General features: G+C 36.5%; 1 protein-coding gene across 4 annotated transcripts in view; it reads right to left on the bottom strand.

Moving 5' to 3' along the window:
* Positions 1-25,097, bottom strand: part of unc5a (unc-5 netrin receptor A) — a 180,471-nt gene extending 155,374 nt beyond the window's left edge. For 2 of the 4 annotated variants that reach the window (XM_084431227.1, XM_084431228.1), the window contains exon 1: positions 24,548-25,035. In XM_084431227.1, coding sequence (XP_084287353.1) covers positions 24,548-24,638 — 91 coding nt within the window. In that variant the 5' untranslated portion in view covers positions 24,639-25,035. Of the gene's footprint in view, positions 1-24,547 lie in introns of all 4 variants that reach the window. The other 2 variants (XM_084431226.1, XM_084431225.1) reach the window with 2 other exon arrangements.
* Between the last annotated feature and the right edge of the window lie 203 nt (positions 25,098-25,300).

Here is a 25,300-nt window from a genome sequence, read left to right as displayed (position 1 = left end):
TTCTTTATCTAAATTAATAGAAATGTGAAAGTCCTCTTAGGCATCACCATCCCATCAGCCACTCACATGTAAATGGAGATTACAGACTTTTTCAGATACTGAAATCAAATGACGAGCAGATAATGCAAATGGGGTTCGTTTATAACTCATTTACAAACCTGCATTAATGTGACAATATTCAGAGCTCTCATTGTCATGCAGAGAAGCGAGAAAGAAACAAATGAGACAAGTTGATTCATTACTTTTGTGTGACTTCTTTTTTTTATGCAATCATTATTCGGAAGCCAATTAGCAACAAACATTATGCTATTTCTCTGGATTCTCTCCAATCACCGTTATATATTGTGATATTTTGTGCATCTATTTTGAAAAAAAAGAGATGAGCAAGTCAAGTCACCTTCATTTATATAGCGCTTTAGACAATGCAGATTTTTTCAAAGCATCTTTACAGTGATAATAGGAAATGAATGCAACTAAGATTGTTTTTTTCAGCAGAAAAAAAAAAAAGAAAAAAAAAAGTTTTTGATTGATTTATTTCCATTGTAAAAATGGAATGCTATTAACTTAGGGGCCATTTACATGACACCATTTTTAACTGAAAACAGAAAACTTTTATTGCGTTCTGTCCATTCATTTACACTACTGCAGCGTTTTGGTGGCCTAAGAATGCAAACATTGAAATAGGCTTTTTGAAAATGAGTTCTGAAAACGACACTTATAATCTCTGTGTAAACTTAAAAAATGTGAATCTGTTAAAACGGTGACGGCATGCACATGCGTATTACATGTTTAGTCTATAGGCATATGTGTTTAGTTAGAATGCATATGTGCGCGGGCGCATAGTCTTTCTTTACAAAGTGACATCACCAATAACTTGTCTACCATGCATAATACAGCGTTTTTGTCGTTTCCGCAGATCCGTGTGAACAGGAATCATTTTGATAACATTCATCTGTGCAAAGGAAAAAAACATTTGTCGTGGAAAAAAAAAGAAAGAAACTTCTGTCGTGTTGATGGGGGATTCAATAGTCTAGTTGACACGGTCTCTGCTGACACTTCAGGGCTGCGTTGTGGTCGTGTCTAGGCACAGGTCTGGCTTCATCTGATCTGGATATGTCCCAGATCCAGCTGACTATGGTAAACCTCAGGATAAGCAGAGAGAATCATATTATTGGATAATAATAATAATTATTGCCAATATTAATAATATTGGAGATTCTTAAAATGTAACGAGTACATCAGGTGTTATGGGAAGTGTTCCCGGTTTCGGCTGACCTAATTTATGCAGCCTAACAATCATTTTACGTGATTTGAACAATAGAAATGTATAATATGTTATGTGTATGCCAGGTTAAAGAGATGTATTTTTAGTCTAGATTTGAAGGACTATAATGCGTTAAGAGCTCGCTAAAGTACTGGGGAGCTAAACCATTTAATGCTTTGTAAGTAATTAGCAAGGTTTTACAATTTATAAGATGTTTAACAGGGAGCCAATGCAATGTTGACATAACCGGGCTAATATGGTCATACTTCCTGGTTCTAGTAAGAACTCTAGCTGCTGCATTTTGGACCAGCTGGAGTTTGTTTATTAAGCGTGCAGGGCAACCACCCATAAGCGCATTACAATAATCTAGCCTTGAGGTCATGAACGCATTAACTAACTGTTCTGCATTTTTTCATTGAGAGCATATGTCGCAACTTAGATATATTTTTAAGATGGAAGAATGCGGATTTACAGATGCTAGAAAGTGGCTTTCAAATGAAAGACCGGTATCAAAGAGCACACCCAGGTTCCTAATTGATGACGAAGACTTGACAGAAAAGCCATCAAGTGTTAGACAGTATTCTAGGTTATTATGTGTTGAGGTTTTTGGTCCAATAATTAGAATCTCTGTTTTCTAATGCTCTATAACCGCAAGCTCTATAATACCAATGTGTGTTGGAATGTAATGGACAACATGCGCTCACACTAGACCATTTACCCAGCCATTAAGATTCATTATCCCAGTTGTAACAGACTAATATACTGAGCCATTAATGTGCAAGAACAGTAACATGTTGAGCAAATGAGCTCATCTTTTCATCCAATTAGCACTGAGTGTGACATCTATTGTGGATCAACATAAAGGGTATCATTAAAAGAGTGGAGAGCGAGCATCACATGATTGTCCACTACAGAAGCATTAAATGTTTACTATGTGAGACCATTACAGATTTGAAATTCAATCGACAAATGCTGAATATCTCATTACTTAACGAATACATGAGGTATTAATGAGAAAAATGTAAATAAAACCAGACGTGTGTGTGTGTCCCAGTAAACCCTATGTTGTGGGGACATTTGGTCCCTAAGATAGTAATAACAGTCATTTCTGGTCCCCATGAGAAAAACAGCTCATAAATCATACTAAATTAGGTTTTGAAAATGTACAAATGCAGAAGGTTTTCTGTGAGGCTTGTGTTTAGGGATAGCATTAATATGTAATATAAAGTTTGTACAGTAAATCACTATGTCTATGGGAAGTCTCCATAAAAGTCCCTGTGTGTGTGTATACTATACATATATTAGATACTGTTTTTATAGTTGAACAGTGATTTTAATGTCTAAAACAAAAAAGTTGAGCAATGTAATATGATCATATATACACACACACACACACTCAAGGTACAGCCTATAATTCTTGATTAACGAAATTACATTTAAAATTTTCTGTGAAAATTAATCTTTGCTTTTTTTAGAACAATAATACAGTTCGCTTTGATCAGAAATATATCACGTATAGCTATGAATTAAGTTTCATGCATTGCAAATGCAGTTTCAACACCACTAGTGGCTCCAAATGGAATTGCAATCTGTTTATTTTACAACTGTCTCAACCAATGTCAAACAAAAGTTTGGAGGTGTCTAAACAATTGAAAATAACGGGAACTCTTCACCTATAAAGTCTGACTTAGAGAAAACTCTTTGTCTTAGAAAATGTCCTGATGTTTTTGTTTGTTTTTTTTCTCCACGCCCACACCACTGGCTTGGTTGCACCTGCATCTCTGCACTTGTGCCTTTAAAGACATTCAGCCTGTGAGCAAACCGCCACTGAAAATTAGAGCTTGAGCCTATGCTCCTCATTCTTTTCTCTCTCGTCCCCTTTCTCGGTCACCGCCACGTCTCCATGTCTGAGGCCACACCTTTGTGTGGGAGCACAAACAAAGGCGGATGGTCTAATAGAGAGGATCTTTGTGATTTCGCCCCTGTAAATCCGCCCTTTGTTCCACACAACACTATTAGGAAATGCCATTAGTGCGGTGCCAGACAGTGATGGGTACTGACAGCCAGCGACTTCTCTGGTCAAGAGAGCAGCCTGCAGCCATAAGTGTGTCACCAGCCTTCTCACATGTCACTGCCTCTGACTTTGGCTCGCAGGGATCACCTTTGTTCTAGCTCCTTCAAACAGGACAGCTAATTGTGTGACCAAAAGTCGAGGACAGGAGACGGGTGAAGGAGGGAGGGGTTGCGGTCCAGACGACCCATAGTTTGCTTAATGTTAACTTCACTTGTTAAACACACTGAGGGAATTTGGGGTGAAATTAGAGACATGCACCCTTTCTCTGTATTGACAGGATTTTTATTTATTTATTTATTTCTGTACACAGCCTTTGTCGGGAAAATTAATGCCATGTGAAAGGAACACATAGGCAATTTTGCCTAGTGGCTGGCTAATATGATAAGACGGCTTCTACAAGGCCTGGTAAGAGGTGATAGCAAAGACTCAGCATATATCACACACCTTTGAGTTGATTAATGTTTTGTCAAATAACACCTTTTCACAGAGTGATCTGCAAGAATGAAAAATTCTAGGGTGAGGAAAAAATGGCATATCTCAGCATTTGAGGGATATCGCACCATAGACATGTTTTAGCAGCTCTTTAGGGGGAAAGAATCACATTGACTCCTGCTGTCCTGAGATCTGGAGGGAAACGTGGGAGGAAATGGACTGGAATATGACTGGTTTTTGTTCAACCAGGCAGACAGGCATGACATATGAATGGCAGAACAATGCTATACTATTCTTTTGCTGTCTTAAGAGGTTTTCTCAATATCAAGCGATCACGAATCTTGACTGATTGTGCCTCTGCCAAAAACGGCTGTCTTACTAGAAGATTAGCAGTTTCCAGGAACACTCGCTAATCAATTGATCATAATGTCTCAACATAAAAATCACTGTTTAAAAAAAAAAAAAAAGGTATAATCAAATACTTTCTTATAAACCCACATTAAAGCAGAACATTGGTTTTAATTAGATTGTGTCTGAAGATCTTCAACAAACTGCAGATCAAAATCTGTTATAGTATGAGCAGGCCCAGATGCAATCTGCAGATGTTTTTTGTGCTAATTTTTGTGTGAAAAAAAACAACAGAATTCTGCTAAATGGATTTCAACATTGTAAAATGTGTTAAGTCATGTCTTTTATTTTTGTTGTTATTATTACTTATTTATGCCTGTTTATTTATTTGATTACTTGCTCTCTTTTTTTTTTTTACCCTGAATGTATAATAAAAAATATAAATAAATCATAAAAAATTAAAAAAATAAAAATGGAGAGAAGAGTACTGAACTCCTATTGGTATATGAGATCAAAATCCCCAAAATAATTAACTCTTTCCCCACCAGCGTTTTTGAACAAAGTTGCCAGCCAGCGCCAACATTTTTTATCATTTTCATGGCCCCCAGAACATTTTGATATATGAAAATTTGAACATGCAATTTATAAAAAGAAAGAAAAGACTCTGCTTTAAAAAAACAAAAAGTTCCATAAATAAAAAATAAAAAAATTACTTTTTTGTCAAAGACTTCTTCTGGATCGGATTCAGAACGATAATAAAAACATAGATGGTATAGATCGCTTCCATCGACACCTCTAAAGCTTGCACAGTCCTACACCTCATCCTAGGTCGACATTTCATTTTGTAACATTAGGCAGTTTTGATTTGATTTTGAGTTCTGATTCCGTTGCAGATTCCAGTGAGGAACAGAAATACTAAAAACACAAATGTATACCTCATACAATGATATTCTTTAAAATACCATGGTAAATCAATATGGTAATAACACAGTACCAAATTATACAATCAAAGTGTGATGGTATTATCATCCGATAGCATCCCTAGCCTGAAGCATGGCAAGCACAACTAAGAAAAGACAAAAATCTGATCTCATTAAAATCAATTCCAACATTAGTCAGAGACATACAAATCTAAACTTTTTACACAATCCTTAGAAATGTGGTGATTAGCTCAGTATTTAGTATCTAGATAAAATTACCAGGCAGAAGATAACAGGACTAAAGACAGTTAGATGTTTATATCGGTGCCAACACATTCACAGAGTTGGCTCTAATATAGTCTGAAATCTTACTGTGTTGGCAGCCAAAATCTTAATGGTTGAACAACATTATACAGTGATGCTGTATACCTTTGATAAAACAACTGATATGTTTTGTAAGCGGCTACTTTCATTAAAAGAGCACAGAGTGGTTCAAGAAAAGAAAGATAAAGCAAACTATCCTACATCCCTCTCCCACCGTATGAGACACTGTCTCATCTAATGCGAAAGGATAGCTAATGTATGGCATTGATTAACTTAATAGAATCTGAAAGGTAAGATGTGCTTGTTAGACTTAGACTGAAGCTTGTAGGTAAGAGAGAGGCCTATGGGAAATCGTAAATCATTTATAAAACTGACAGGGTTTGTGTTTCATTCCTGTTCGTTTCAGAGTCCAATTTTTAATTCCATATCCTTTAAACCCAGAACAAATCTCTCATGTTTGGTTGAGACAAATCCTTTACTACTTTCTAGTAAATCCAAGTAGGAGAGTTGTTGAGGGTACAAAGTGGCCCATGTAAATGACAAAAAGAAGAAAAAAAGAAGCAGAATTAATCAAGAATGTAATTTATCATCGCTGGCAGTGTGGTGTTTAGCCAAACAACATCAAAACTCCTGAAGCAAATCTGAATCAGTCATACCACACCTCTCAAAAATTTCATTTAGATTCTCCACATAAATAGGAATTGTGGCTCTTTTTAATGAAGCAAAAACCAATAATGATGGCATTCTAAGTCTATAAAATGTTATAAGAAGTAATAAGAGATCAAAATCCAATCTCAAAACCCATGAACAAAACTAAGAAAATATGACTTGAACAACATTTAAGTTACAGGTTACAAAAGTTAAAGATACTAATGCAAACAGGGCCGTTTAAGACCATTTTGGCACCCTAAGCGAGATCCATATTAACCCAAACCCAGCACCCCCCAATCTCCAAAAAAAAACACACAAAAAAAACACCTCTAAACATTGATTTGATGCTTTTTACAAGTTATAGGCTTGTTGTTTATTAAGCAGTGAAATTATTTTCTTTATGTAGGTAAACGATTGAAGTCGCACGTCCAAATGATTGTCATAGTAACACTAAAGTGCAGAGATTTTTTAGGAATGAAAATTTCCCAGATTTCGAGTGCGCAGAAGAACACATGGTTCTTAATAGTCCCAATCAGAACACATTGTTCTTAAATTGATTTCTTTTCCAGTTTACTGGATGGCCACTTCTCTCTCTGCCCTATCACTAAGGGTGTGTTCACACTTGGAACGTCTGGTTCGATGAAAAACGAACCCTGGTGCGATTGCACTGTTAGTTAGTGCGGTTCATTTGAATGATCCAAACCCATGGATCAATCAAATGTGCTCCACTGTAAAATTATTTTAGTGTGTATTTAAATAGTAGCCCATCAACCTCTAGGTGCAAGATGTATTAAAGAAAAAATAAATAGCTACTTAGGCTATAATAAGAAATAATACCACAGAAAACGTTGAATTTGGTAAACCTTGCACTATAATTATGTAAATGAAACAAAGGTTTTATTGACATTACCAGTATGTTTTAAACTTTTAAAATCAATTTCATGCGGATTATAATTTACCTACAGCTTATATGGTGATCGATGCATTTGATTAGAATATGATTTAAAATATTTTATTAAAAAGTAGATGTAGGTATTACTGACCTTTAGATTTTATTTCTACATGTTAACAGAAAACTTTATTTGGTTTTCTGGACAGACTTTTTTTTTGCTGTTGTTGTTCTCGAAGCTGTGGTTGTGGCAATGATTAGCCTACCCAACACAAATGTTCAATGTGTTATTTCCCCAATACCACCCATCATTCATTTTTATGCACTAAATATTTGGATTTCTAAAACACTGTATTTCTGATAACACTTCAAAAACTCCATCTTTCTTATGCTAATATTCAGCTTAAAATGTACTTAACAGGTGTTGCATTCTTGCAAAAAAAATAAAATAATACTTGGCGCTCATTGGCACCCCCTACAGCTGGTGGGACCTCCCAACCGCCTAGTTCGCCTAGAAACAGCCGTGAATGCAAAAGTATAGCCTATATACTTTAAAATGATAATTCAGAACCCATTGTGAAATGCTTTGTTGATTAAGAAAAAAAAAAAAAAATCTTATTTTTACTCAGTTTTGTAATCAATTGTGGCACTTCATATTTTTGTGTAAAGAGTGATACATTTGAGTATTTTTTGATGAATAGAAAGTTCAAAAGAACAGCCTTTATTTGAAATCGTGAAAACATTTATAATGTAACAAATGTTTTGTCACTTTTGATCAGTATAAAGCATCATTGCTGAATAAAAGTATCGATTTCTTTAAAAATTTGAATGGTAGTGCAAAGTAAATAAATCAGAAATATTTTAAATATAGTACATTATAAATAAAAGCTTTAAAGACATAAAACTACACTAAACAGCAAAAAAAGTTTCTGAATGCAGCACTCATATTCTAGCCAATCAGAAACAGAAACAAATCTTATGATAATGGTATCATACATCTAGCTGAAATAACACAAAAAACTATTTGATCTATTTCTCTATAAAAAGGTGACTAGCTATTTTAACTGAAAGGTGGGACTTTCATTGAGAGCCAAGATTTCTAGTACAAGTAAAAGTAAAAAGTAGCCAAGTATGCTTTTGAAACGGTTAGGCTACACTTAAACTACATTAAAACCCTTAACACAATCTCTGAATAAGGCTGAATAAAAGGCTTTTCACCATATGTCTAAGTCAGCCAAACAGCTACAATAGAGTACATTTGTGAAGCACCAGTGAATCTCAAAGCTCTTTGTACTCTGGGTTAATTCATGAATGAGAGGCTGAGATTGTTATCACCTGAGCTATACATAACCTGATTTGGCATCAAAACACCTATCCAGAGTGCTTGACTACTGGGAGAAACGAATGTGTATGCATTTAACAGTGCAAGATTTAATGTAATGATTCAGAGGGGTGAAGCGGCATGCTTTCGGCTGGGTAATTAGGTGGCCTGCGTTGAGACAGAGACAGTGCCAGGACACCTCTACTTTTCCCAGCATGGTGAAGTCTTCAGCAACCACAGTGAGTCAGGGAAAGAAGAAAGGAGATGATTCATAGAGCTCTCAATGAAGACGCTTCTTCGCAGAATGCAAGACAGAAATGTTTCTTGCACCAGAAGCTGTGAATGTCTGGGGCTGAAACTTGAATTGTTTTCAAAATAGCAGCAAACCACAAACGAAAGGCTGCCTACATAGGTCATGGTGGACTCTACAGATATTTTTAGACATCTCAGAGAAAGAGAGACATGTAAAGAAATAGCTCACCCAAAAATGAACATCCTGACATTATTTATCCTAATGTTGTTCTAAACCTGTATGCTATTTTTGCCACGGAACACGATACATTTTAAAGAAACTTTACTTACTGGTTCATAGTAATCACTACTGTCAAACTCTGACCAGAAAAAAAAAAAATCCTCCTTAAGAGACCCAAACCTAGGGACCTTTGCAAAAATAAAAATATACAGGCTTTCGCGTGCTCACAAGAAACTTTTGCGGTGTGCTCACCAGAAACTATCGCATGCTCACGTGTCACAGCTGGTGTGTGGTGGGCGTTCTGGCGCAATATGGCTGCCGTCGCATCATCCAAGTGGATGCTGCACATTGGTGGTGGTTGAGGAGATTCCCCCATCTATGTAAAGCGCTTTGAGGTCTCAGAAAAAGTGCTATATAAATGTAACGAATTATTATTATTAATTACAATTTCCGGTTTGCGTTATAGCGTCATTCTTTGTATTGAAGTTTAAAATAGATTTCCATTAATTCATGCGCATCCACATCCATGCTCTTGTTTTCTTCATAGTAAGATGGCAGTGACGCAAATTGTACGCAATCCTGAAATTGTAACGCGTGAGCACGAAATACGTTTCTTGTGAGCACGTGAAAGTCAGTATATTTTTATTTTCGCAAAGGTCCCTTTAGGGGCTCCGTACAAAACAGTAGTCAATGTGACTTTTGAGGTACACTGTTAGAAAAATTTGTAGAAATTACAGTATTACTGGCAGCTACTTGCCAGTAACTTACTGTAGATTTAAATTGATGTTATTTACTGGCAACAATTTGTTCAAAATTAAATGAACATTAAACATTAACAAGTCTTTATCTTTACAGAATAAAACTAAAATAACAGCCTCATGCAAAGCATTCTGGGAACCAAAATCTGAAGGAAAAAAAACTGAAAAAGGTTGATGAAGATCTCTGGTTCCCAGAATGCTTTGCATTAGATTGTTATTTTATAGTTTTATTCTGTAAAGACAAAGACTTGTTAATGTTTAATGTTCATTTAACTTTGAACAAACTGTTGCCAGTAAATAGCATAAATTTAAATCTACAGTAAGTTACTGGCAAACAGCTGCATAACTACAGCACATTTTTTACAGTGTATATGTTCCAAGTCGTCTGAAACCATACAACAAATGTGCAAATATCAATTATTCACTAAAAACAGTTATCTCTGCCACAACTCTGAAATGTTATTCTCTATTCAGGCTATGTTGAGAGAAAAACTTAAATTTCAGTCTGTTCCTGGCAAAAAAAAAAAAAAAAAAAAAACTCCCATAATTTTACAGTTAACAATAACTTTTGACTGAAGCATAGTGTCAAAAACTTTGGTTACCATGACAAACTCATGGTAGAATCTCCAAAAAAAGAATTCCTGCCAAAACTTTTATTATTAAAAAAAAACTACATAATGTCAGAACTAAAATCTAGAGTGAGGTTACAAAAGTCTGAAGTTGGATTTTTTTTAATGAAAAAAAATAATTTTGGCTTGCCAAAAATACAATTTGAGCTGAAAATGTTGTATTATGTTCTTGACACAAAAGTGAAGACAGGAGTACTGTATAACATATGAACCACTTTCAAAGTGCTTTTATGGTTTTTGTTTGTTATTTTTGGTGTTTGACATGGTCACTATGAAACTTCAAAATTCCCTTTTTGCGTTCCACAAAAGAAAAAGAAAAGTTTGGAATGACAATTTTGATAAAGATTGACCCTGCTAAGGTTTGTTGTAAATAGTTTCACAGACCTAAAAAAAAAAAAAATGAATAAATTGAGAATTGTTTAGAATTGTCTTTTGTAAACCACCTGGCAACATCTTGTTTATAGACCATGACTGAAGCTGAAAGGAACATTCAGGGTTAACTTCAACTTAATGTCTAAGGACAGCATTTGTGGCACGCTGTCAATTACCAAAGCAATCATTTCAATGTAATGCACTTACTGGAAGCCTTGCAGGCAAGCTGACAGCGGCACGAATCAACGATTAAAATAAACATTAAGTTGTAAATAACCAGGAATATTCCTTTAAGGCTTTGAAGTTATTAAAAACAGCGAAAATCCATTTACATTGGCAAACTTCCTCACTTTCTCCAGTATGCATTAATCATTATTAACACTGCATTTCTGTACTGCACTTAAATATTATAATTTAAAATGTGCTAAAGATGTATGACAATCACTTGAAGAGCAAGATGGCATGCTGTCCTCTAAGGACAGGATGTGACATAATGAGGAGTTTGGCACTGTACAGCCTTTTATTGCGGTGACATCATATCCAAGGGTTTCAGACACCTCACATAAAGCTTGAAAGAGGTTCACTTCTGCAGTGAGAGCAGAAATTAACAGAAGGCCTTGTTAATTTATATGATCCAGCTCTCAGATCCTTTTGCCCCAAGAGACTCTTGCTGAACATGCAGTACCTCAGCAGGCCATTTCTGAAAATGTGTGTGATTTACACTGAAAATGTATTTGATATGCTTGGCTTTGTTTAGGAGAGGTCAAGAAAGGTTGTAGCGCTCAAATTACATTTAACCAGTCTCAAGAGTTGAATTTGTAAGAATCTCACCGTTTTCCTCTCAGTGCTAAAAGACACATCCTTCACTACAGCTCATTCAAAATGCATGAGTACAAAACGCAAACCTGAGTTCATCCTTTTTTGTAAATGAACCAGAAAACATGTTTATGGCTGAAATAATACAATCAAAGTCCTTTTAGACCACCACCACACACACATTTACAGTAAATACACAGACTGACTGTCTCCATATGCCATTTCACAGAGGCACGAACAGTCAGGTCTCTAAAGAACGACTGTAAGACTAATGAGCCCCCTGGGTTATTATAAACAAAAGAACGCGACGAGAGGACTACCTTTAAAGGTCTTTGAAACATACTGAAATCCTGTGCTTTCAGGGATTTAAAAAAAGTATAGGCTTAAATGGAAAAAGTAAATGACACATTTACAGTAGTCATTCAATTCCATAGGCAGTGCAAAGTCCCAGAATGAGTAATTCTGTCATGATTAATTATACAAGCATGGAGTCTTAAATCTATTTCAACGGCTTCACTGCTCCTAATGTCCTTGCCAAGAAATGGTACTTCTTTGTCTTTCTGAAATCTGAAATCTCGTCCGCTGCGACCACATTTCACACACAAACCGAGCCTAACGCGAGGGCTGGCATCATATTATTCTCTGTTAAAGTAAAGGGAAGAAAATGAAATGTTTTACCCACACACTTTTCTCAAGCAAGAGGTTGCTAATAAAAATGGTTGCCAAAGGAAGTAGTAAGCATGCTAGTTTTCCAAATGAATATACTGTCATTACAAATGCTAGTGTGATGCTGACATCTACCCTCAGAAAATAATTACCATGGTAGCTTCTGCCAAAATACCAGTTACTACTGTTATTTTTCTACTGATAAAACATAATAAATGAAAGCTTTTATAAATATTTTTTTTGGACTACTGTACCATGCATGAAAACTCCCAGATATCACTAAAATATGTATCCCAAGAAGTCACATTTACTTCTGTGAAAACCTTAAGCTTGGTAAACAGCATCTCAATAAAATATGAAACAATGAAATTAATACCTGGTTTCACAGACAAGGTTTAAGGCTAGTCCCAGACTAAAATGCATGTTTAAGCTGTTTTAACTGAAAGCAACTTATACTGACATATCTTAAAATATGTCAGTGCTGTTGTTTTGCCTCAAGATGCACACCAGTAATGTTTTTTTATGGCATGTTTATAAAAGTTACTTAAAATGTCCTCATTTAACTAAGGCCTTAATTTAAGCCCTGTCTGTTAAACCAGGCCTATAAATATAGAAATACAAAACTATTAAAACAAAATTATAAGTTAATATTCAGTGAACACGTCAAATAACATACTGAAATGTTACATTTGTGACCGAATTCTTCCTTATGATGTACTGATATATTTCATATATATATGAACATTGTTTCCGTAATAAACACTTAAACAATTTTATTTTTATTTTTTTTAATGAAAATTGTTTCCCCCACTGTAAAACATTTTGTCAAAACAAACAGAGCTATGAGACTATTCGTTTTGGCTATTGCTTGTTGATTCTGGCAAACAGCTCAGTAAGCTGACAGGAAACAACGTGGCACTGATTGTCATGAAAACGACAAACTTTAATTTTATGCGACATTGCATTTTTACACGGTATCTGAAGCAGGCACAAAAGACACTCCACAAGAAGCTTTTAGATTCTGTTTTATTTATCTGTTTATTGATGACAGTGGTGGCTAATACCATATTTCCATCATTTTACTGCAAACAATAACAATTTAGTATAGTGGTAGATACAGTACTGTGGTTACCATATAGTAAGGGTACAGCCTCCAGACATGCTATTTCTTGATAATGTTATCATTTTAAAACCACAAAATGTCAATACTAAATTAGAGTGGGGTTACAGAAGACAGCAAAGTGTAAAAATCAAGTAGTGAGATTTTAAATATCCTTCTTGTCTCTGAAAAGGGTGAGCAGATGTTTTGAGTTCTCTTGATGAGTGAAGGCTGAGCTACGGCCAGTGTTGACTCGGTTAAAATTGCCAGCCTGAGGCGCAACTGCATGGAATATGACCGTAATGAGCAAAGGTCAATAGGTCGTCTTCCCTGTCAACATCATCACTTCAAGAGGACATGTTTTGGCCGCCTCTCAGCCAACCCGCCCTCAAATATCCTTTCCATTAGAGAGCTCATACCACCTCCAGCCTGCCTGAGGTACTTTGTATTGACTTGAGCCAGGCTCGAACAATCACATGCTAATGCTAAAACACATATGCCAACATACTGTTGTTTATATTATATTATGTTACATATGCCACATGGAAATCTTTCGTACACAAAGAAATTAACTACTTTTTTTTTTTTAAAGAAAATGTCCAAAAATGACATGGCTTGCTGCTATGCAGTTCCTAAAGCATTCTGAGTGTTTCTAAAGACTTGCTATGTGGTTGCTCGAGTAGTTGATCACAGACCCCACCCTCTTTATGATGATAACCATAACAACAGTTATATCAAAAGTACTGTCATTATGTATTACTTTATTATCGATTTGTGTCACAGATAGAACCACAAAAAAATTATATGGAGAAAAAAGATTTGTTTAAAAAGTCTTAAAACTAAATATGTCCGACATTTAATAATTTAGCATACATTTGGGATTTCTTTAAAGAACAACTCACTATTTTAGGTATTATTAATGCCGGAACATATTGCAAACTGAAGTTTAATACTTATGTTATACTATTTTGTTCTTCAAATCCATAACTAGAGCTGCACGATTCTGGATAGATTGAAAAAAAAAAAATCACGATTTTTTTGTTTCAAACAGAGATCAAGATTCTCCCACGATTCTGAACAGACAACTAAAGAAAATAACATGCAATTTACTCTGACGAATGTTAATTGCTGCAGTCTATTTAAAATGATTAATGAATCTGAATGAATCATTTAAAAAAAAAAAAAAAAAAAAAAAAAGAAACGGTTTGAAAGAATGGTTCAATGACTCTCATAAAAGCTGCCTCCCAATTCAGAGGCTGCATCCTTCGAAGGCCGATTGCATCACAGCAGCACGACGAAGGCTGTTCCAATTCGAAGGCTTCTTCAATACGGCCTTCCAAATGTATCCTTTGTATCCCGTGAAACCGCGCCAGTGATGACAGGATTTTTTTGAGAAGACAGAAGTACAAATGTAAAAAAAAAAAAAAAAAAAAAAAAACTTTAAAGCGGTTAAAAGATAAAGTTTATACTCTTTATTAAACACATAAATGGAGAACATATTCATGGTGAACATATTCAGATAGTTTGTGAACCCTGTTTTGTTTTCAGAGTTTAATATAACTTTCAAAAAAATATCAAATGATACCATCACTCAATGGCAGCTGTCACAGTTGCTAGGTGACAAGAACAAACCTTCATAGGCTATAAACTGTCCCATTTAACAGTGCTCGTTCGAGCTTCGTGGCCTTTGAAGTATGCGTCCTTCAAAGGATGCAGCTAAATACTTCACTTGTTTCATTACTGGATGAATCAGCGTTTCTGAACGAATCTCTTGAATGTTTAAAAAAAATTATTTGTCATTGAATCATTCAGTCCCTTGTCACCACCTGGTGGCGTAACAATAAAGCACCCTGTTACTTTCAAAAGTTGATTTACTATTTTGATCACTTCCATAGACATTAGTCTTTTATCCAAGTTCTTCTGTGATATGAATATTTGTAACAAATATAACAATACTGTGTGGTTGAAAAGACTGGTGAAGCTGTTTCATACATGACAACTGCTCTCTCTGGGTCAGCGCAGATTTGAATGTTTGTTGTGATCATACTTGTCAAAGGTTTAATGAACACAGGCGGATCGTTGTCATTTAGGAATAAGATTGCGTGGGTGTTTGAATCGACATTGCGATCTTTTAACGATTAATCGTGCAGCTTTATCCATTACCCTGACCAAAAAAAGTTATAGAGTTAAGAGTTTAAACATTCTTCTATGATCAACCTCCTCTCCTTCCAAACGCAATAATCAAAGTTCACAAAGAAACCTCAATCACCTCCAATATCAATATCTCTTAGTGCCAAAAAAGCTTTGCCTTAATACCCAGAGGTCTAATACATTGAATCCCAGAAAAGCATGTTTGCCTTCATGATTATAATTAGCCAAGAACAGCAAAGACAATTTTGCACTTTGAACTCAGAGAACTCAATGGTCAAGAGTACATTAAGCTCCACAAAACTCATCCAGATTAGCCATTTGTGTAAGAGACAGGCTGAACTCGAGAGTTTCATTAGCCTTGAAGTGGGCAAAATATCAATATGATGCTCTGTCATTTCTTTTGATGCTGGACCAGCTATGCAGTTCAAAAGAAAGCTCCGCCCTTACTTGTATTATGGGCTGACGGAGCGTTCTATCTACATCACGGTAGTAGTCAAGACGACGCTCCCTCGTGGAAGCCCTCTGGAAGTCTCGTGTGCTGCTGCTGCACGGCGCATACAAATAACAAAGCTCTGGAAGCAACTTGGAAAAACTTAATGGCTACAAAAGGCCCCGGAGGACTTGTATAAAAGGCGGGGATTGAGCACCTCCGTGTTTAACTCTACTCTGTCGTTGATTGATGGCCAATTAAACAGTTAGAGAGTTATTGATCACAGGAGAATGAAGAGCATCCCCAAACAACCTTAAATATGCTGGTTGATGAACCACAGATGGGCTGAGAGCAAGCAGAGCGACACAGGAAATTTTTCATGTTTATGTTCGCCGTTGCCACTGAATAAACCCTATGGAGTAATAATAGTTGGAGAAAAAAACAAAAAACGCTTTTGTTGCATTACTATTGCCGTATGAGGCAAAGTGCTCGAGTCTATTGAGTATTCAAGCAAATGGTTCATCATTAAAGCGGACAGATCTTACTTAGATCTTGCAGTCTGTGAGTCAAGCCAAAAGCACCTTGGGAAATGCACTCTTATCTCTTCGGGGAGGGGCATTCACCCAAGGCTTTCATAGACTCTAGTGCTCACAATGTGCTGAGAAGCAGTGTCTGCACATTAAAGGCATCTGCTCTCAAGGTCAACAGTACTCCAGCTTTCTCTGGCCACTGACAGCACCTCAGGGAAGAACACGATTAGTCTCTCTGGTGACAGCGCTGATCTTTGGTTCCTCCTGCTGACCGCATCCTTTCTGAAGGGCGTCGCAACGCTTGCAGGAAGGAGCAGGTGTTGGAGCCCAGGATAGGACCAAAGGGGTCTGGAGAAAGCATCCGTTAGCATTCACGTTCATTTCAAAAAGGCCCTTTTAACATTTCTGGGTTTCTCAGAAGCAGAAGTCATCATAGTTGAGAAAACTTTTATAACTGTTAACGGAAACTACAAATCATTTTTGCATTCCCATTTGCTCCAACAGCAAAAGAAAACATCCTATTTCTAAAAATAGAGACACTGATTACATTGATCAGAATAGAGAAAGATCAGCTGTTGTATTAGGGTGCTTTCACACTAGCATCCAAGTTTCATTGGCATCCTTTGAATGATGTGAATGCTGTTTTCAGAGTTCAGGTGCGCACCGGCAAACCGTACCCGAGTCTGAATAAAAAAAGGTGGTCAATCCTTCTAAATCGCGAAAGAGAACCGTTATTGATGACGTACAATTTGACAAAACTGTGTTTGATTGCGTTCTCACTCGCTTTCCTGAAAAGCGTGACTGACACTGCAAGCAGAGAGAATGTGGCCATTAGCAGAAATGGACTCCTGCATTCTTTAGAGCATTTGCAGTACTTTAGTGGCAGATAGACACAAGTGGTGTTATGTACTGTCACATTTTGAAAATGAAACCAAAAGGTTCAAAAATCAAAATATAAAAATGAGGTGAGCAACGCTATGCATTTTGTCGCCTTCTCCTGCGTCGTTGTTACCAAGCAACAAGCTGCTGCTGCTTTGATTATGCAAATGCACCGTGTTTTGGATCCAAATAATATAATGTGAACACAATCCAGGAGGAGGCGGAGCAATCGAACCTAGTATGAAAGCACCCCTTAAACACTTGTGCAGCAGTGTTAACTAGTTTTCTGTAATTTAATGCAAAGGTAATACAACACAAAGTATATTGGAATAAATGTTCACATTTAAAAAAAAAAAACTTGGAACTGTGGAAACACGTCATCCCAGTCTGTGAAAAGGGTCCATGGTGGCTGCATTTGTTTTGAAATCTATGCTATCCTGCCCTATGATGAAAGACAACAGACAGGGGGAAAAAATCCTTTTCACATCTTTTAAGACATTCCAAAAATAAATACAGCACTCATAAACATCTACTATAGTATAATGAAATCAGGCACGTGCAGGGGGGGCCCCTGCCCTTTTTCAAAATTAATCAAAAGTGCCCTTCTCAAACAAATGTCAAAGATAATATTGTGGTCAATAAAACAAAATGCATTTGATTATAATTAACATGACAATGTGTACAAAACTAAAGTAGCCTAAATTCACGTTTTATTTTTACGTTTCTGTCAATCTGAGGTCGGTGTCTTTGCCACAACGCGTTGCTATAGGTTACGTCACTTATGTCAAGTTGTGAGTCTTGCTTCGGACGAGGGTCTAAAACTCCGGAGTAGTGTGTGTACACGGCAGGCGTAACCATAGCAAAAGTTATGCGTTTTAAAATGAAAATGCACTTATGTAAACGTATGTATTCCACAGTCTGCTCGGGAACCGATGCTCTCAAAGCAAATATATAGGTATTTTGGTGAGTATATGGCTTGATGGCAGGAAGGAATAAACTATTTTTTTACTTTTTTTTTTCAATAATAAAAGGTAGTGTGTCGATTCAATTAAAAATCCACATATTACATTTTTTAAAATATTACATAATTCATTGAAGCCTGTTTGTCATGTATAATACACCGACCAATCGTTATCTGGCACAAGTTTAAATTTCATTGGATAATGTGAAGTGGAGTGGTAATTTTCCAGTCATTCATAAATCGTTAGAAAATTAGCTGGACAGACGAATTTACATTTATGAAACGATCTGAATCTGCGTCGTTTAAACAATGGATGCTAAATGACTACAAAGCAATGCACAAAACCAGCACCAAAAGTCACATTAATGCTAAGTAGTATTAAAGTCACTTTTTATTTAGTCTATGCATATTGATACACCATTTACCATTTGATCAAACTATCATAGTTGGTTAAATGAAGCCCAGGCCTACAGGCCTATTATGTGAAGTGTAGCCGGACAACAACATGCGAAATGGTGACGTGAAAGGACTAACATTTTTGATAATTATGCAGCAATAGTATAATAGTACAGTAGCCTGCTATAATAGTGGTCTCTTATGTGCATCAAGCCTGCATTTATTTGATCAAAAATACAGAAAAATATTATTACAATTTAAAATAATGGTTTTCTATTTTAATATACTTTAAAAAATATAATTTATTTCTGTGATGCAAAGCTGGATTTTGAACAGCCATAACTCCAATCTTCAGTGTCACATGATTTTTCAGAAATCATTCTAATATGCTGATTTATTATCAATGTTTTTTTTTAACCTGTGATACTTTTTTCAGGATTCATTGATGAATAAAAAGTTCAAAAGAACAGTATTTAATTAAAATAGAAATTATTTTATAAGTCTTTACCGTCACTTTTGATAAATTTAGCAGCACATCCTTGCTGATTAAAAATAGCCTATTAATTTCTTCTTTTAAAAGAAAGAATATTACTGACCCCAAATTTTTTAACTAGTGTATATTGGTACAAAATATTTATATTTTAAATAAATGGTTCTTTTTTTTAAACTCCGAATCCTGAAAAAAGTATCAAAGGTTATAAGTATATTATAATAGAAAACCATTATTTCAAATTGTAGTAACATTTCACAATATTACAGTTTTTTTTCTGTATTTTAGATCAAATAAATGCAGCCTTGATGAGCATAAAGGGCTTCTTACAAAATCATTAAAAATAGTAGTGTCCAAACTTTTGGCCGGTACACATACACATATATATAAAATATACCAACACATATACACTGAAAAAAAACGATTTGTTGAATTTAATAAAAATTATCATCGTAAGTGGTTGCACACAAATGATTTTAGCTACATTTAAACAAATGCATTAAGCTGAACTTAATTTTAGTTCAACTTAATGCATTTGTTTATATGTAGCTAAAATCAATTGTGTGCAACAATTTTCAGTATATATATATATATATATATATATATATATATACACACCCCTTTTTTACATTTGAGCCCCTGCCCCAAAAAACACCATGTCACCCCTTTAACAGAAGTCTACAAGTGTTTGAGTGAAGCGAAAGGGCACATTTCCGAGATCTGATGCAGTCTGATGGGAGACTTCCCCCACCCCAAAGGTTCGTGTCACACTTTCTCATTTTCTCTGCCTCGCCTTTCTTTCCCTATTTGCATTTGACACTTAAAGACATATATAGCACCGCGAGATAAGAAAAGACCACATTTGTCATCAAATGGAACATGCTCTTGGATTATGGAAAGCCAGCTGCTGTTGACTTACACTGTTTGCCTTTTCCTCATCTCTGTTACATCATTTCATGCCTCTCCATTCATCAAAATCAAATACGGCTCAACGTATATTATATACAGTATATGTGTAGAAACTGTGTGAGTGGTAGAAATACACCCTCTATTTAAAAAAAAAAAGGAAAAAAAAGAAAACAGGATAAGGCAGTTGTAAAAATTGCAATGTGGCCGGCAAAGAGTGAAATGAAACAACAAAAATGGATTTAATTACATTCTGCTTCGGAGCGCTTGTTGCGACTCCAAAATAACACTGCTCTCAGACATTAATCTGTTCTAATCTTTAATTTTTCGCTGAAATTTTTGTTTCTTGTACATCATGAAAAGTAATTGGTTAGTATAACAGAGACCTCTCTACATCCATCATTTGACTTTATATCTTACAAGCAGAAGGGCAAAAATCGTTTTCCACATTTCTCTTTCCTTTTTAGAAATGCACATCACCATGAAAATACCGTATAGTGACAATCTGGTATGGTTTAGTAGTTATAGGCTTAAATAACATTCAACTTTAAATATTAAAGTTGAATTGATTTAAACCTAACAAAAGACAAGACCACCAAAACGCTAGCTTCATCCTAATTGCAATAATCCAAAAAATTTGAGTAAAATCACATCTCTGGGGTCTGAGGGGCCTTTGAAAAGCTTCTTATCCACATAAGAAAGCCTCAGTTTACTGCACCCCAGAACCCAACCCTTCCAGTGAACAACCAAGCACACTCACACCAGTGCCAAAAATCTCTGAGACAAGCCCACCACAAAATTCAACCACAAAAATCCCCTGCCTCTTTCTCACACAGAAAGAAAAAACAGCAAACCCATTACATATCTCTTTTTCCAAAGAGCTGGGAACAAACAAGAAACCATACTTTACTGCGAGTTGATTGCATGACTGGATTACTGTACTTTCAGATTGTGCACTGAATTTGATGAAGCTGAAGTATGCTGTATGTAACATGAATACATTCCTGTATATACTATACACAATTGTTGTGAAGTACAATTTAACCACAAATAAACAACTTTAGGATTGCAGGTCTGTTCTGATAATTTTTTTTTTTTTTTTTTAAGGTCCTGTATTATGCCCCTTTTCACAAGATGTAAAATAAGTCTCTGATATCCCCAGAGTGTGTATGTGAAGCTTTAGCTCAAAATACCCAACAGATCATTTTTTACAGCATGTTTAAATTGTCATTTTTTGGGGCTCAGAAAAAACACGCTGTTTAAATGCCCTTTAAATGCAAATAGCTGCTGCTGCACGGCACAGGGGGCGGAGCTTCATGAGCTCGCGCTCAGTCTCTCAGGACAATTTCACCTCACGGAATGATGATAATATCAGAAACTCTCAGTAACGGTGTTCATTTCAAGTCGGACAATGATGCCTACAGAGTCAGAGTGCTGTATAGAGATGGAACAGGTATAGTTTAGTAGTTTAATTACGGTTATAACGTATTTGTCATCTGCTTTATATGTATCCATTAATAGCCTACTAGTCTGCTGTTTCGGACCAGGTCCGAATGATGATCAAACATATTCTGATGAGTTTAATAAAGTTTATTGTACATCACACAAAAGATGAAGCGTCAGTTTTACTTCAGAAAATCACCGTAAGAGCTGAGTAAACACAGTAAGTTATAAGAAGTGCGCAAGTACATAAACCAATTTCGGTAGAGTTGAGGGAGCATTTTCTTTAAAAACAAAATAATTCCACCTCGTCTTCAGCGGCTGCCTCAGATTTCGGGAGTAAATAGAGAGAGAGCTATGTGGATTAATACATCCAGCCACACAACACCTACAGCGCTTGGGAGACATTCTCGTCAGTGCAGCAGCTGTGAACTCGATCAGGGCGGGTCTATGTTGAAACGGCAGTGACTGTCAACACTCGTGGGCGGGGCCAGTGCTTAGTGACGTCACTAAAGCCGCATTCTGAAAACAGGTCGTTGAGAGACACTGCTGATGATTTATGGGGATTAATAAAAAAGGAGTGAGTGGATTTTTATCACTATTGGCTGGTTGTGTACACACGCTGCCAACACACATTTATGTCCAAACAGCATGCAAAAGTGAATTTTGCATAATAGGGGACCTTTAAATAAAACGTTTTTTTGCCATGAAAGCTAAATGCATATAAGAAAATGCAGTTGATCGACCCAATTCATTTTTAAGTGAACTATTCCTTTAATAATTTTGCATATTAACAGCATGTATGACTGTATGTATTTCTGTGTAAAAAAAAAAAAAAAAAAAAACAGTATTAGAATAAGAATATTTTGGTTTACTTTGCTACAATAAATAATTTTGGTACTGTATTGAGTCAGCATAAAATCCTGAAGCAAGACCAATAGAGCCACTAACACAGGCTAAAGTATAAAACACACACACACACACACCACAAACATAATGTGCTGATTCCTTTTGTCTACAGACTGATGAAAACCCTCCTGTCGGGTCAACGGTAGCTGATCTCCCTGAAGGCAGCACATTGTTCATGGAAGAGCTATATTCTGTCTCTTGTGTTTTCTCTGATGAAGACTGACAGGGCGACCTTTATTTTTGACCGGATTATGTTTCGGGGAAAGACAAGTTGGCTTTTTTTTATATATATATAGGAAAATTCACCGTCAGCATGTTTCTCCCTGGCGAGAGCACCTTGTGTGATCTTCGGACTAACAATGTCTGCGAGCACACGTGCGTCCATAATTTCCCCTCCATCCAATTTACATTTCCTCATCTTTACAAGTCTGGAGAATGAGAAAGTTCTTGTCTGATCTTTTTTCACTCGGAAGCGAAGCTGGATAAGTGTCCTTGACAAATTAAACAGAGCATGCAAAGATGGTGCAGGGCATTTTTCATGACGCCATGATGTAAAAAAAAGAAGCTTCATTTGAAGGGACGTTTGAATAAATGGAACTGTATTTCTTTGTCACTTTACCTCGTCTTAATTTGTGTGAAATCCTTCTCTAACGAATTCACAAGAAAATTCCTTCTTAATTCAGTTCCCTAACATCATGAAGACTAAAAACACAACATTTAACAAGTTAGCCCTCTGTCCACAGCGAAGAGGAGGGAAAACAATATTAGCCAAGTGAGATTTTTTTTTTTTTACGGTGCTCTCAGGATACTCATCAGCGGTCCCCAGCTGGGCTCTATGGTGATGATTACTCTAAGACCTCCAGAAGCGCAACCCAACTTTCCCACAGTCATGTTTCCCACAGCCAAGACCTACCTTCCTTCTCTTACTCTCTTGACACAATGTAATACAAATCTCGGCAAGCCCAAACTGGTCAATGCAAACGTGTTGTGGGTAGACTAGGTCAGTGTTTTCCAATCGTATTTGTTTTATGGTCATCCACACCCCTTCATCCAAATGCAGCCCAAAATGAGTTCATTTCAACTGATATTACACTGGACATAATTTATCATCATTACTAATATTATTAAAATGGTTATTAAAATCAAATCAATTATGCATTATTTTTAACCTATAAGTTTACATCCTTGAACTTCTGTTTTATAGGTTCAGTAAAGGAAAAAATCCAAGTTCCCCTGGGCTGCACGCATCCCTGGTTGGGAAACACTCCACTAGACGATTGTGATTCCATAACTGTAATTATGTCCAGGCATTGACAACAGGTTAATGAGCTATTTGATGTTATTATAATACGCAACATTCTTTGTTTCATTCCTTTTTCAGTATGAATGCGCACAAAAACAATGACAACACAGTAAACAAAGGTTTGCAATAAATTTCCCACATTAAAAAGATGCAACAAATAAATCTTTATATGCATATCCACACTGATTCTCATGTAGAAACACATAAGCTGGGTATGTAAGAAATGCTCATGACTTAATTTTTGTTGTGGGAGAAGTAACAAAGAGTGATTATTTGAGAACCTGACAATGTGGCATTTTGCTGGCTTGGCAAATAAATATATAAAAACAAGTGTTCATTATGAACATATACATTTAGAACGTTTCATAATTATTAAAGCTTTAAACGTCAAGTAAAGCTGTACTTCTTCCTTTGTATGGCTACAATGGGTAGCCAAGACAAGTGCAAGATGTGTGATGGGAGGAGAGCACGATTATTAGTGCACGTTCTTTTCCACTGAGCTGACCACGACTACATGATTTACCTCATTTTATATCTGCCCTGCACCGCTCAATGATCGCCAGAGCTCACTGTACTTCGCAAAGCTGTCAGAAACACTGCCAATGCAGCAAGAACGGATGAATGTCGCCGCGTGGAAATGTGCGCGTGTCTACTTCATTCAAGCTGACGCTCACGGAAATGTAACATGCAATACAGGGTGCAATATTCAACCTTATTTATTAGTTTAAAGCCTATGGCTTACATTTCTGGTCATTCTGAATTACACAAACCCTTGGTTTTCTGTAGCCTTCATATTTGTTGGAACAGTGCTCGCGCCGTGAGTCTCGTGCTCGCAGAAACATGTCAATCAAACTTACTGCACGTTCAAGTTCTTAAATAGGTTCTTCACGTCTGTTTCTTCGCGGTCTGGTTATTAAAAGTAGCAATAATATCGCAACTTGGGTCAAATGACATATTTCGCATACGAGAGAACACCGTGAAATATTATATTGTTGTTATTCGTGAAACCACATCACAAAAGGAGCCGGCTGCTGGGTGTAAAAGCAATTACGCCCTGCTAACACATGGCTTTATCAGTCGCAACTGAAAGATACGTTTAAACATTAATTAAACTCACCAATGAAGGTAAATCCGGACGAAAACAAGCAGATCCATGTGAGTACAAGCCCGGATCTCCAGCGGACAAAGGGACCCAGGTGTAACGGCATCTTTATCACCTTCTTGTTCAAGTTTAAGTCAGTAATATCAACTGAATGAGCTGCGAGGAGTATCTGCTTTATGGCTGGGTTTAGTTTGTGCAATATTACACCGATCAGCGCATTTATAAGTCCTTTTTCAACACGTATCCTCTTCCTGTACCTTGGCCATCAGTGCGTCTTCGTTGCTCAGAGACAGCAGCGCATCACAGGTGTGGTAAATAAAGACGCCACTCTAATTTCTTCAGCTCACTCAGCCACATACACACTCCAGACGTGTGAAGAGAGAGAGAGAGAGCGCAAACGTCCTCACTCTTATTCGTCTTCTCACTCTCCGCTGCAGAATACTTGCTCCGGTAAAGAGAACGGTGTATCTTGGCTTCAGCGCGCGAACATCTGCTGCTACAGCAATGCAGGAGTGAGGAGACGCGATGTATAGAGCAGTGAGGGAGCAAAACCCGGAGCGGAGTCCGGCCCCTTCACTGGAACGGAGCCTTGGATACGACGCGTCATGTAAGTGAACAAGTGATTTAAACCGCCTAATGTAACAGACGAGAGCGGGGCAATTTGTCACACTTTTACGAAAGTTTTATAGCGTTTTGTCGTGGCTGCAAAAAATCTTGGCAACTAAAAGATAAAGTAAAGCTAAAAAAAAGAAGTTAATTAAACACGTT

The sequence above is a fragment of the Rutilus rutilus genome (assembly GCF_951802725.1).
Source record: "Rutilus rutilus genome assembly, chromosome: 14".
Taxonomy (NCBI): Eukaryota; Metazoa; Chordata; class Actinopteri; order Cypriniformes; family Leuciscidae; genus Rutilus; species Rutilus rutilus.
The sequence above is the reverse complement of the archived record's forward strand: the minus strand, read 5'-3'. Positions and strand labels throughout refer to the sequence as shown.